Here is a 13716-nt window from a genome sequence, read left to right as displayed (position 1 = left end):
CACTGGCAGTGTAGCTCAGTGCTCAGGGTCCCCAGTTCAAAACTGTGTGCCTTTTCCCCAGCTCAGTAGAAAGTCTCAGCATCCAACCAATCCAATGAGCTGTGAGCGTCTTGTTTCCTTTTTTCCTGCAGGGGACAGCCAAATGACTCCGACCTGAAACAATAGATATTAAAAAGGGAAAATGGCTCGGGTAAGGAGGCAACAAAGGAAGACAAGCACAAAAATCCCAAGGAATCGCAGCAGTACTGTATCTCACTTCAGGCCTCATCCTGTTCATTTTGCAGACAAATTAATTTTAAATAATTGTTAACTTGGCAAGAAAAAAAAAAAAAAAACTTAAAATGAGACACAGGAGCACCACCCTGTGGTGAATCTCTTTCATTGTCTGTCTTTATATGTTTCCTGCCATGTTCTGTACTTTCCTTCTAACAAGGTCACGGATATGAACACCTGCAGCGGCACATGCCACCCAGAAGGTGCAAGTGGCATCTGAAAAGGGGAACCTGTCTAAGGCAACCTTGCCACCCCAAGGAAACCTGGTGAAGGTAGAGGAATGTTTAACTGGAAGGTCCAGGGTGAGGGGTTAGAGAGGCTGACCCCCACATCCACAAAAGGCAAGAGCCAAGCTTCAGGGAAAGCTTCATTCACAGTGTGTCACAATGCTCAGTGGTTTAGGCCTGGTCTTCACCACAAATGCTGGAAGTGTTGCGGTCCTGATCACTGACCTAGAGGGATGGGGGCAGACCCTAATGGAGAACTAGGGCTACTGGGAAGCCTTCAGCTGTGACTGCTCTGTGTCTTCTGCATCTAGAGAAGGCTAAAACTTGTCGCTGACTGGTATATTGATGACACTTGAGGACCTAGCTGTTTCTTGAAGGTACCCACTAACAACCAAGCCCGCAAAGTTGGACAAAGCCCAGAACAAAACAGTTGACTGATGGTGATGGGGTTTTTTATTTTTGTTTTTTCCTTTTTTTTTTTTGACAAAACAACATCATACTGTTTATTACAGTGTGCCATTTATTCCTGCTGACAATTCATTTGGATTCTGCATTCCCACGCTGAGAATTAACATGTAGTATAGTCATTAAACATAACAGCATCATTTTGGGGTCAGCAGTATTGTGTCCTTGCTGTTTCCCCAAGGTCTCAGCTTCATGAGTTAATGTCTTGATGTCTCCCCAAGTTACCGGCTTACTCTTCTTTTTGGACCGTCTCCTCTTGATGGGTTTGTCATCTACCTTCAGTTGCTTCATTTGTCCAGTGGTCTCTGGGGTGCTCTCCTGGTTGGATGTATCAGGACGGGACCCCCCTGGGACTTCATTCACTTCACGGGGGTCACCAGGTATTGGTGGGGTACCAGAAGGTCCTGATGTTACTTGGTAAGGATTATTCAGAGTAGGATGAGGTCCTGGCATGGAATATGATCCTTCAGGGTCAGGATATGGTGCTGGTGGTCCCCAGGGTCCTGGTGGCACAGTGCCCCATGGAACAGGTGGTGCTCCTGACACTGGAGGAGGAACAGTGGGATGTGGCCCCGGGGACCGATATGGCACATTAGGATGCTGCCCCCCAATTCCTGGTGCCCAAGGTCCAGAAGACATGGATCCCCGTGTACCTGAAGTAGCAGCTGCAGCTGGATCTGTGGGTGCACCATATTGCCTAGGTAGCTCTGGAAGGTGCATATTTGGTGTAGCATACGGCCCTATGGGACCAGGGCCTCTTACGACAGGGGCTGGATAAGGACCACTGGGTTGGGGACATGACAGTTCAGAAGGAAGAAAGGGTGGTGGGGAACCTGGTGATGGTCCAGTCAGAGGGATGGAAGGATAAATTCCTGTTGGTGCTGGTCCAAAAGGCAAAGTGGAGGGTGCTGTACTTGGGGAGAGTCCAGATAGCACAGCAGGTGGAGCACTTAGGTTACTCCGAGGGTTGGAGCCTGGCCAGCCTTGAGGAGCTTGGCCAGCTTTTGGATTGCTCACAGCAAAGGTTCTGGCAGGGGACTGTTCAGGTAGCACATATGCCAACAAAAATTCATCTGACATTTTCCAGGCAGGATCTGAGCCTGAGGCATGACGCATAGTGGTGATGAGTCCAAAGAGACAGGCAATGGAGAACCGACCTGGGCAAGTTGACTGCTTAAATCTGCTTCATAAAGGAAATTTTGCCCTAAACAAAACAAAACAACTGGTTGATTAGATCCCATTTTGAACCTTTAGTGGCCTGGCCACTTTTCCAAGATGAAAAAAGGGCCTAGGAAAGACTTAAGTGGTGGAGACTGGATGACTGGGGACAGATAGGACAACATGTAGGGAATGAGGGTAAAGACAGCATCTACAGAGCAGCAGTGTGGCAAGAGATGGTTCTAGAAACGTCTCTACTGTTGATTCTGGAAAACAGTGTTATAGACTGATTTTAAAAGAAAGGATAGTTTTATAGTAACTTAGTAAAATTCTAGTAGAGTGGAATTCCCCCAAATTAAGAAAGAACATTTACAAAATACCCTAAAGTTGACTTCTTCCTTAATGGTGAGAAAGTAGATTATTTTCACCTGTGATCAGGAAGTATGAGACTGGGTTGCCCATGTCACCATTCCTACTTGGTATCATAGAGACGCTCCAGCTAATGGAAGATGAAATAATACAGAAAGGGAAAGAAATGTAGGTAGATGAGCAAAGGAAACAAAAGTTTCTATTCCAATTATCCAATTGCCTATGAGGGAAATTCCAATGAGTGGACGACAACAACAACAACAAAAATACCTTCTGGAGATATAAGTGATCATAGCCAAGCTGCAGGACAGAGTCACCACATGAAAGCCCATTTCTTTCCTGGGTATAAGCCCTACAACAGTGCACAAGCACCAAAAGAATTAACACCAGAATTCCAGAATCATCAAAACAGAAGATCGACACTAACTTCAAATAAGTTTTTCGTATAGTGACAAAAGGCAAGGCAGCATTATACTTGAAATTAAGTAAATAAATAAAAACAATAGGATGGAATAGCTAGTCTAGAAATAGACCCATACAAGTACCAACATATCTTGACAAAGGAGCTAAGATATAACAATGGTACAAAGAAAGTCATTCTACAAAAGGTGCTGAAATCCCCAGATTTCACAAGCCCAAAACAAGTAACTCAGACAAAGATGGACTCCTCTCAAAAAGTAGCTCAAACGCATTATAGACCTAAAGGCAAGGCATAATAAACACATAAGATTTTTTTTTTAAAAAAATAGGCAACACCTTTGTGACCTCAGGTTGGCAATGAGTTTTTAGAGACAATTCCAAAACCATAATTGGAAGAAAAATTAAGCTAAATTTATCTAAAATGTAAAGTTTCTACTATGTGAAAAACCATCACAGATTGAAAAGAATGGTTTCAAAGTGTCTATGGTAAGGCTATCCAAGAGACTCCTAAAATATAAACTGTATTGCTTTTGTCCTTGGTTGTCACCACTCCCCTGGAGTGGAGAGTAAGTCCCTATTGCTAAAGATACCATGCACTGAAGATCCCTATCCAGAAACTGGATCCAGAGACCCTTGAGCTAGAACTGACCTAAATGCCCCTTCCCTGAGGTCTTCCTTTCATGGTATAAGAAGACACCATGCAAGTTTCCAAGCCAACAGTCTACACAGCTATGACATTTATAAACTACATCAACAACCAGCATGTCACAATAACCCTAAAGGTACAGTAGTGGCTCACATACCTTGGCAGTAACCAACAGCCCTCTAATTGGACTGAAGTCCCATTCAAAAAGGAAATGATGTCTGGTACTGGCAACCTAGCTAACTACTTACTGCTAGTGACTTTATATTGAATATTGGAGGAGAATCTATAGCCACAAATTTACTAAACCACCATAATCCCTAACAATAATCTAAACATTTGTCTGTTCTTATACCCACAGGTAAGTATAGTCCTCACCCATCATCAAGGAACCTTCTCTTCTCAACAAACAGAGACCACTACAGAAAACCACCAATCAAAATGTAGAGTTATAGAGCCCAGTACCAGTGGACACATGTACAAAACATTACTGTACGTAAGGCTCAGACAACATTGTGGAAGTGGGGGCAGAAAGACTGTAAGAGCCAGATCAGTATGTTGGTTGGCTGTAAGATTGTGTCTCCTAATAATATCAGAAGCTACATCCATAAAGTCTCACCAACATGACTTCTCAAACATGAACTGAACAAGGACAGCCCCAACAGACATGCCAAAGTGGACAAGGAAAAGCCCACAAGGCCTGTACCCTACATAAAGAACCAAAGGCAACCAAGGAAAGCTGGGAGTGGGAGAGGCTGTCTTCCCTAGGGCAGGGCACATCAACTGGTTGTCCAGTGCCAAACAGTCAGCCCTGAAAACATATATACAGGTAGCATTATACAGACTCAACAGCTTACATTTAGGAATATATGTATATACACATACATACATACATACATGCCATAAAGGATGCCATAAACTTAAGAGATAGTGGGGAGGGGTACATGGGAGGGTTTGAGGGTGGAAAGGGAAGGGAGAAATGTCATAACTATATTATAATTTCAAGGGCTACATAAAATAATATCCCTGGTAAAGAGCAAGTGTCAAAACAACAGAGGAGCCCAGAGAAAGAGGGATGATTTGGTATACTGGTTGGTTCATCAAGTTACTGTAATAAATTGCCACAAACTTCATGACTTTCAGCAACAGAAGTGTACTCTCCCTCAGCTAAGGATATCAGGGTTCACATCTAGCCTCACTGTGGGCTTGGCCCAGGCTCTTTCCAGAAGGTCTAAGGTCCTTCCTTCTGCCTTCTAGGCACAGAGACAACTAGGGTACATCACTGCAATGGCCCCTCAGTCTCCATCTCACCTGCTCCTCTGTTTTTCTCCCTTTGCCCCTATTCCACAGTATCTGGGGCCCCAGAAAACCATGTCATCCTCTCAAGATCCTCAACTTGGGTCTGGAGAGATGGGTGAGCAGTTAACTGAACCCTGGCTGCTCTTCCAGAGGATCATGACTCAGTTCCCAGAATGGTGGCTAACAGCCATCTGTATTTCCAGTCCTGGGATTCCAACGCTATTTTCTAGCCTCTACAAGCACTAGACACATACGTGATACACAGACATAACACAAACAAAATACCCATATACATAATAAAGAATTTTTAAAAGCCTCTCAGCTTGATTATATCCAAAAACTTCATGTACCAGTGAGGCCTCACTCACAATTCAGGGAATGGAAGCATAGATACATCAGCTTTGATAGTCAGCACAGGAAAGCCTAAGGAGAAATGGCATATCAGATCACAAGGAGGCATAAGGGGGCCTAAGGCCCTCTGGCTGGCTTCAGCATCTAGGTAAGGTTTAGAGGGGCTCTCACATTTCCTGAGGAATCATGGAAAGTTTCACTAACAGTAGTATTAGACGATTGGGTTTTTTGTTTGTTTGTTTGGTTGGTTGGTTTGGTTTGGTTTTTCAAGACAGGGTTTCTCTGTGTAACCTGGGCTACCCTGGAACTCACTCCGTAGACCAGGCTGGCCTCAAACTCAAAGAGATCTGCCTCCCAAGTGCTGGGATTAAAGGTGTGTGCCACCACCACCAGCTTGACATTGGGTTAAGGTGACTCCTGCAGATGGTTGGCAGAAAGACTGAGGAGAGACAGGGATCCCTAAAGGGACAGCCAGACATTCCAGCTCAGAGAGAAGCTAGGGCAGAAACTGCCATATGGGTTCTGTCTCCCAAAAGAACCTGTGGGTTTGGCTTCCGCCCTGGGAGAACCAGGACATCTCAGATCTGAGAGCAGCCCATGTGCTCAGATGCTGTTTCCTGCTTCACTTGGTACAGGGGACACTATGCCCTCCCCTCTAAGTTGAGACTTGATTTCTACATCAAAATAGTAATAAACCACAAGGACTACATGGGATGTTTTTCCCAGGACATGGGTCATGTTCATCAAAATTTCACAGTCATAAACAAGAGGCCTGGCTGAAGGCCACCTGGGTCTCCTGTGAAGACCTCACCCCAAACGTCTCATCCTTGAACTAGATATAGAACAATCAGCCATTCTTTAGGTGCAGCCTGGGCATCTTCCCCAGAACCCCAAAGGGGAGAGACCTGTTGTGTTTTGTGGGGTTACTGGGCCCCTGTCAAGTTACTGTGGGTCTTCTGTCAAGGAATGCAAATTTGTACACACACACACACACACACACACACACACACACACACACACACACACCCTTATCTGCACTGCTTCCACTCACTTCTCTTTCCTGCTCTCCCTTCCTCTTCCTCCCACTTCCCCACCTCTGGCAGCAGGTGAGGGCTAAGGCCAAAGGTAGGGCCAGGATGTGTCTATAGCTTAGACGCATCCTAATGACCTCACCCCCAATCAAAAGGCTGATAAAAGATCCAGGAACTTACAGTGGGTTTGCTAGAGTGTAGAGATTCTGCCAGCTTATAGGGGTAGGGCTCAGCTTCTGCTCTCAAGGGATTTCTGCTCCTAGGATGCTTTTGTGAAAACAAAATTCCAATCAAAAAATCCATTACCTTGGTTTCTTCCAGGACTTTCCAAGGTGGGTACTGAGCTGCTTCACCTCTCACGACCAGCAGAGGGTAGCAGCTCCCTGATGAGGAAAGCACCAGCTGCCAGCTTTACGCTTAGCAAAGGTCCTCCAAGAAGGGCTGGATCAGACATCTAGTACTTCTATGAGTGGGTATGTATGTATGTATGTATGTATGTATGTATGTATGTATGTATGTATGTATTGGGACCCATAAATGATTCCCACCTCTCTGAAGTTCAATAACAAAAATATCTCTCACTGAGGCTACAAGTAAGGTTTATGTAGAATTTTAGTTTACTTTCTTGGTGCCTTCCTACCGCCCTATACTAGGCTAGGAACTGTTACTCCTAACTATTGACAATGAAGAAACTAGTTCAGAGAAGATAGAAAGGCATTGGTGGCACACACTTGTGTGTCAGCATATACCTGGGTGGTGGTACATACCTGTAAGCTCAGCATTGGGAAGACAAAGGCAGAAGAGTCAGGAATTCAGTATCATCCAGGACTACAAAGTCCAAGGTCAGACTGTCCCACATGAGACTAACAAGAGAGAGAGGTGAGTCTTTCATTCTGGTGGAGCACAAGCTTCAATTCCTGACCTTGTTGGGCTCCTGGTCTTAGCCACTAAGGTGACACCTTCAATATTCGACTACTTCCTGCATGGGAGTGTGGTTGTAGGGAATGCTGCCCCAGCTTGAACATTCATATTAGGGTAAGTCTTAGGAGCTACTGTCAAGTTCACAAGACCCAGCTCCTGTACACCCACTGTGTTAGCTCAGAGGAGAGGACAGGACATGAGGCTACCGTGCGGCTAAGTTTTGAAGAATACATTCTTGCATACCTGTCCCTTCCTTGTTACTGATAGACAGAGACTTGGCTGTATTGAGTCATTAGGCTTGGTGTGGGTTCTGCTCCTGATGGTGGCATGATTCTAAAGGTGACTCATGGGATAGATGGCAGGTGCTAATATGTAGAGGCTGCCCTAAAAGGGCTTTCCACAGAGCAAGCAATCAGAGCTGAGGCAGAAGAGAGAAGCCTGTGCACTGGGGCTCTCCTCACAGCAGCCCTCACTCCCCTGATCACATCAATCAAGCTGACAGTTCCTCCCACGAGAAGATGAGACAACTTGCATTGTTAAGGGGCTTTGATGTACAAAGAGCTTTTCCCAATATACAGGATTCCTAAGTTACTAAGATAAATGGGGGAAGATTTGACATTTATTGTGCATAATTTAAGTTCAAATAGGTTCCCAGTGAAGAAAAATTGCAAGTTGCTGAACTCGGTCTGTGCCTTCAGTTCCAAGCCTTCTGCTGCCATCCGGCTCTGCACTGCTCTCAAGCTGCCTTGATTTTATAATTTAGAGAACAAAGCCATATTGTAGAATATTGGGAAGTTGTATTTTTATTTTTGAAATGAAGTTATCCCCGTCTGTGAATTATTTTTTTTCAGAAAAGCACTTAAAATGAGCAAGTGTTTTTCTCTCACTTCAAAATATGGCATTCAAAAAAAAAAATCAAATGGCTGACAGTGTTTAAAAAAAATAGAAAATGCACAGGTATCCATCAAATTTAGAGGGAAAGTTTTCACAAGCCTCTAGGCCAACCTCTCAGAGACCTGCTGTGCATGGATTCAATGAAGTGTGTGCTCTGCTCCTAATTTAGGGAGTGCTGTGTTGCTCCAAAATGTGGAACAGAGACATACCTGAGTATCTGTGTATCAACTCAGGATGAACAAACCAAGCTGCACCCTACTATGTCAGCAAGGACAGCAGGTTTCAACCCTCTGCCGCCACTTCAGAAATGGGAGGAACAGCATCATGGAGGGCAACAGAGGGGTTGATGCACTCCTGTAGGTTAACACCATGGCCTTGGGAGTTCCTGAGGTAATACAGGTAAGTGGTAAGGCAAGGATTTTCTACTGACACCAGAACTTGTGCATCCAGAGAGTGAAGAACTTGTGCTGAGTCTCCATTCCTTGGCAGGATGCTACTATGGTCCAGGGTGTGGGGAGAGGTTAGCAGTAAGTGCCTGATTCATATTCTAAGCTCTTCAATGGCCTCTGACTTGCCAATGACATACATGCACAGATACCAGGAACATCTTCCAAATCTACTGGGTACATATTAGGTAATGCACCCGCTTTCTAGTACCTAGGGTGACACCCTAAGATTCCAGAAGTGTCGTTGGAATCTGGCCAAAAAGCAATCTCAGGGATTCCAGGCAAGGAGGCTGGCAACTGAGCTAGCAACTCCAGCAGAGTATAATTGTCCCAGGCCTCCAGCAACCCTGTCCCTAGGGCTTCTCTATGCTCACCTGCCCTCTCCCCCAGGTTCCTGTCCAGTCCCAAGGAGCTCCAAAGTCTGAACCAGGATGGTAGCTTAGACTGAAGTTAGTGCTGGCATACAGCTATATGAGTTAACCAAGTTTCTACAGCCTTAGCTGAGGTTAGGCCATGACTGATGGTACAACTCCCACTGAATTCCTGTTAACAGGGTTATCAAAGAGCTTTGGAAACAAAACTCTAAGAAACTGGAGACTCTGGTTAACCATGAGCCTTCAGGATGATGTGCACTGGCTACCTGACTATCCAGTGTAGAGGCTCAACATCTGTGTCATAGCCCAAGGTAGCAGCAGCCCTGGGGCTTCACGGTTTACAAAACAAGTGTACTGCACAGAGGCCTGGACATCCTCTTCTAGGTTCAGGGTTCTCAGGCTCCTTGGACTTATTGTACAAGAGTGCTTGAGGATACAGGGTGAGCAACCACCAGAACAAACCATAGCTTCTCCTGAGATCGCATTTCCTGCAGCAGAAGCCTCTTGGAGGGTGCTCCCCTGCACATATGGGTGGAGCCGGTTCCCTTTGTCTCCATGTTGCTCCCCAATGAAGATAGTCTCATCTGAATGACACCTACTCCACTCCCAAGTCAAAGCCACTGAACTTTCCATGCTAAGGTAGATAAATGCACCATCTCTATCCTCTCATTCCTTCCCCAACCCCTATCACCCATCAAACTCACTGATGTTCCCCCAATAGCCTCAGCACCCACCTTTCTGGCTAAAGCCCAGATCCCCTTTGCTGAGCTCCCATGGACTCCCTCCTGCCCCCCTCCTTACACAGCAGACAGATATGGCTCAAAGATGACCTGCTCCTGATGGACTCTGAGCTCCTGTGCAGAGACTCATTCAGTCTCACTTAACAAACACGGTATTTGGTTCATCAATTACTTACAGTTGCTATGGAGACCTTAAGACCAAAGAAAGCAAGGGCTACAGCACAGTAACTTAAAGTCTCTAAGGAATGACCCACAGAGGTTCTCATGAGGACAGGACCACACACTTAAGAGAGGAGGACAAGAGAGACACGAAAGGGAAGTGAGGATAGAGCGGAGGTGGGGAACAAAGGCAGGCACAATCCTACTCCATATTAAAGTAAGCAGTAGGAAATGATGAGGCTGGAGATGGCTTAGCAGTTAAGAACACTTGCTGCTCTTCCAAAGGTCCTTAGTTCCTAGCACCCATGTCAGGCAGATCACAACTTCCTATAACTCCATCACTAGAGGATCCAACACATTCTTCTGGCCTTAGCATACGCATGCATAAATTTAAAAAAATTAAATTTTGCCTGTGCCAGCTCACTTTATGTCAACTTGACACACGATAAGAGTCATTTGAGATGAGGGAATCTCAACTGAGAAAATGACTCCATAAGATCTGGCTGTAGACAAGCCTGTTGGGCATTTTCTTACTGTGATTGAAGGGAAAAGGTTCAGCCCATTGTGGGTGGGGCCACCTTTGCACTGGTGGTCCTGGGTACTATATGGAAGCAGGTTGAATAAGTCACGAGGAGCAAGTCAGTAAGCAGCACTCCTCCATGGCCTCTGCATCAGCTCCTGCTTCCAGGTTCCTGCCCTATTTGAGTTCCTGCCCTGACTTCCTTCAGTTATGGACTATCATGTGGAAATTAAGTCACTCCCATCCCAACTTCCTTTTGGTCATGTTGCTGTTTCATCATAGCAATAGTAACCCTAACTAGGACAGTCTAAGCCTTTAATCTCAATACTCTAGAGGCAAAAGCAGGGCAGTCTCTGAGTTTGAAGCCAACCTGGTCGATAGAGTTCCAGGACAACCAAGGATACATAGTAAGCCCCTGTCTCAAACAAACAAAACACTGAAAAAATTTTAATTAATCTGCTATTTAAAAAAGAAAGTAAAATGATAAAAGTCAAACCCATCTAAAGTCACTGTAAGGATCCCAGCCCCATAGACAGTGGCAACATAGAGGTCAAAACAAGCTACAAGAGCCAGTTCAGCATTAAAGTCTACTCTTCAACATCCAGTGATTTGTCACAGTGCAGCTATGCAGAGAGGACTCTGAGAGCTACATAAGGACAGTCCATTTAGGGGTGAGGAAGCTGAGGTTCTGAGATGTGACATTCAAAATCTGTCTGCTATCTGAGTCTCTGCTTATTGTCATAGTACTGCATCCAAGACAGAGCTAGAGCTGGGGAGGAATGCACAGAGCAGCAAGAGCCTGCTTTTCAGATGCCGCAGATAGAATGTGCAGAAGCTGTGTGTGCCAGCGTCAAAACTGAATGATACCCAATTCTTCCCCACTGTACTTTAGTGACATCAGGTTGATAGCAATAGGGGTTGTAGTGGTGGCCATCTGCTCCTCCTCCTGGTGCTCACCCTCCCCTTTCCTCCTAGATCCTTCTCCCTCTTACTTTTACTCAGGAGTTTATTTCCCAACACACACTGCCAGCCACTAATTATTAGGGCAGCTACTTACAAGTCTGTCCATTCAGTCTACCATTCTTCATAGATGCATCCCAGTGCACACAGACACAAATCTGTGATGGTGGGAACCATTTTAGTCATTGCATATTTTAAACACGCAGCTACAAATTGCAGAATGGAATATTTAACAATACTGGTGTTACTTGAGGTACCTATGACCTACACGGAGTCCGAATAAACTTAACTTGGACCCCAGCTCTGCAAGCAGTCTCAGAATACTCCTTCCAAGGCTTGGAATTCCTTCTTCAAGTCCCTTTGGCTGCCCAGGGTCAGCTCCTCCCTATATCCTCCCAGGAATATACATGTGCTCTTAACTCTCCTGAAGCTCTGGGGTGTCATCTACCACTCGTCCCACACCCTCAATGCCCATGTCTCTCCTCTTATTCTTCTCCCCTTGTCCCACACACCAAGACACCTGCAGCTCATTTTATCCTCCTACTTACCGCAGGGAGTTTCAGAAGCAACCCTGGGTGGTGCTGATGGAAAGCACTGTTCGTTCCATCCTGACTCTCCCCAACTCATGGCCACAGCCAGCAATCTCATCAGAGTTCACCTCCTGAAAACGCCTTCTTGCCCTGTCCCCTCTGTCCTACCACCTCCTTGCCTCCACTATTATGACTAGACTTCCCCAGCCATCTTCTCCGGTTTCTTGCTGCCCCGTAAATGTATCAGGAAGCGAGGTGTGGTGGAGGCCAGCCTCAGGTTGCATGGGAAGGCCTCGACCAAAGTGTGTGTGTATGTGCATGTATGTGCGTATGTTAGAAATCGCGTAAGAATAAATTGAAAGAACGAAAAAAGGTCAGGGTGGACACGCGTGTGCACTGTTCCCACTGCTAACAGCGGCACAAGACTGAGCAGGGCTTGCACTCTTGTCTTCTCTTCTCCAATCGCTCTCTTAAAATGCCAACTCTCCTAATTCCTCTCCCTCCTTCTCTGCTGTGCTTCTCTCTGCTCCACTTGACTTGCCCCACGGTTTTATTGTCTCTGCAACAGGGAGGGGTAAGATCCACCAGGACAGACGAATCAACCGTACACAAGCAGCATTCCAGCCTAAGAGACTAAGAACAGGCAGGAGCCAGCTAAAAGGCAGGTGAGCATTTGTGGAGTGGAGAATGCTCTGGGTTGAGACAACTGCCCTCTAGTGGTGCGATATGCTCACTGCCGGTCTCACAGCAGCTATGAAAGCTGATTTCGAATACGTCAAGCCCACCGGCGAATAATCCCTCTTTATGCTAGAAACACGCAACACACACACACACACACACACACACACACGCACACACACCACACACACACACGCACACGCACACCTACAAATAATGCAAAAGTCGACAACGGCTCCTCGGGGCTATGCTGAGGGAACCTCTCAAACAGCACTCGGATGCTAACGGTGCGCAGAAGCTAAGCTAGACACCGGGGCAGGAGAGCGTGGGAGACGGGCAAAGTTACGCACTCAGGTGCTGGGCTCCTGATGCCGGGGGGCTCACAGGCCCCGCCTGCCCACGCCGAGCGCTCTCTAGGGGCAGATTCACGGAGGTTCGGCGCTCACGTTCACTCAGCTGTAGGAACGGTCCGGGCCTACAAGCAGCGAGTCCAGCCGGCCGCAGAAGCCCTTGAAGACGCGGGGGGGGGGGGCGGCGTCCCGTCCTAAGCCCTACACAGCGATTCGGGAAGGCCGCCCGTACCCGCGGGCCGACGATGCCGAGACGCGCTTCCCAGGCGCGGCCCTCGGCGGCGACGCCAGGCCAGGCTCGGAGACGGCTCGCGCAGACGCAGTGGGCGCCCAGCGCGCCCCCGGCAGCCCCCGCGGCAGCGGCCGTCGGAGGAGGCGGAGGGGGATGACGTCATCCAGCGGGGCGACGGGCATTGGGCGCCATTTTGAAAAGGGGAAAAATTCCCTCCCCGGCGGCGGCGGGAGCGGCGGCGGCGGCGGCGGCGGCCGGGGCTGAGCGCTCGGAGCGCCTCGGTCGGCCGCGCTCGGCTGGGCGCGTCCCGCCCGCGCCATGGCGGGTGAGGGCCGTGCGCGAGCGGGCGGGCGGGCGGCGGACGGACGGTGGCGGGACGGGGCGGGGCCGGCCTGACGGCGCGCTCTGTTGCAGGAGCCGGAGGAGGCGGCTGCCCGGCGGGCGGCAACGACTTCCAGTGGTGCTTCTCGCAGGTGAAGGGCGCTATCGACGAGGACGTGGCGGAAGGTGAGGCCCGACCGGCCCCGGAGCCCCGGGCGCAAGGTCACGCTCCGCCGCCGGCCAGCGGCTGGAGAGAGAGGGAGAGGGGGGCGGCGGTGGACGCCGGCGTGGGCAGAGGCTGCGGCGGAGGCCGTGTCTCTGCCGTCTGTTGGGGGGACGGCAGTGGGCGCCGGTC

General features: G+C 47.9%; 2 protein-coding genes across 5 annotated transcripts in view; one reads left to right on the top strand and one right to left on the bottom strand.

Moving 5' to 3' along the window:
* Nucleotides 1-935: 935 nt before the first annotated feature.
* LOC100774053 (MAPK-interacting and spindle-stabilizing protein-like) lies at nucleotides 936-13132 on the bottom strand. 4 transcript variants are annotated; one of them, XM_035442133.1, is made up of 2 exons: nucleotides 13041-13132; nucleotides 936-2169 (listed from the first exon to the last, which is right to left on the bottom strand). In XM_035442133.1, the coding sequence occupies exon 2, from the start codon at nucleotides 2079-2081 to the stop codon at nucleotides 1038-1040; it is 1044 nt and encodes a 347-aa protein (XP_035298024.1). In that variant the 5' UTR covers nucleotides 2082-2169; nucleotides 13041-13132; the 3' UTR covers nucleotides 936-1037. The 4 variants fall into 4 exon arrangements, with proteins under 4 accessions (XP_035298024.1, XP_035298023.1, XP_035298025.1 ...); XM_035442132.1 differs by lacking the exon at nucleotides 13041-13132 and adding an exon at nucleotides 12809-13033; XM_035442134.1 differs by lacking the exon at nucleotides 13041-13132 and adding an exon at nucleotides 12905-13023.
* Nucleotides 13133-13211: 79 nt separating this feature from the next.
* LOC100774343 (serine/threonine-protein phosphatase 2A 55 kDa regulatory subunit B delta isoform) overlaps nucleotides 13212-13716 on the top strand; it is a 35857-nt gene continuing 35352 nt past the window's right edge. The window contains exons 1-2 of the mRNA XM_027409079.2: nucleotides 13212-13365; nucleotides 13455-13547. Of these exons, the coding sequence (XP_027264880.1) occupies nucleotides 13359-13365; nucleotides 13455-13547 (100 nt within the window). The 5' untranslated portion in view covers nucleotides 13212-13358. The remainder of the gene's footprint in view (nucleotides 13366-13454; nucleotides 13548-13716) is intronic.

This window comes from Cricetulus griseus, chromosome 3, assembly GCF_003668045.3.
Source record: "Cricetulus griseus strain 17A/GY chromosome 3, alternate assembly CriGri-PICRH-1.0, whole genome shotgun sequence".
Classification (NCBI taxonomy): domain Eukaryota; kingdom Metazoa; phylum Chordata; class Mammalia; order Rodentia; family Cricetidae; genus Cricetulus; species Cricetulus griseus.
The sequence above is the reverse complement of the archived record's forward strand: the minus strand, read 5'-3'. Positions and strand labels throughout refer to the sequence as shown.

Excerpts from the sequence above, each read along its gene's own strand:
- LOC100774053 (XM_035442133.1), bottom strand. The coding sequence starts at position 2,081 with ATGCGTCATGCCTCAGGCTCAGATCCTGCCTGGAAAATGTCAGATGAA.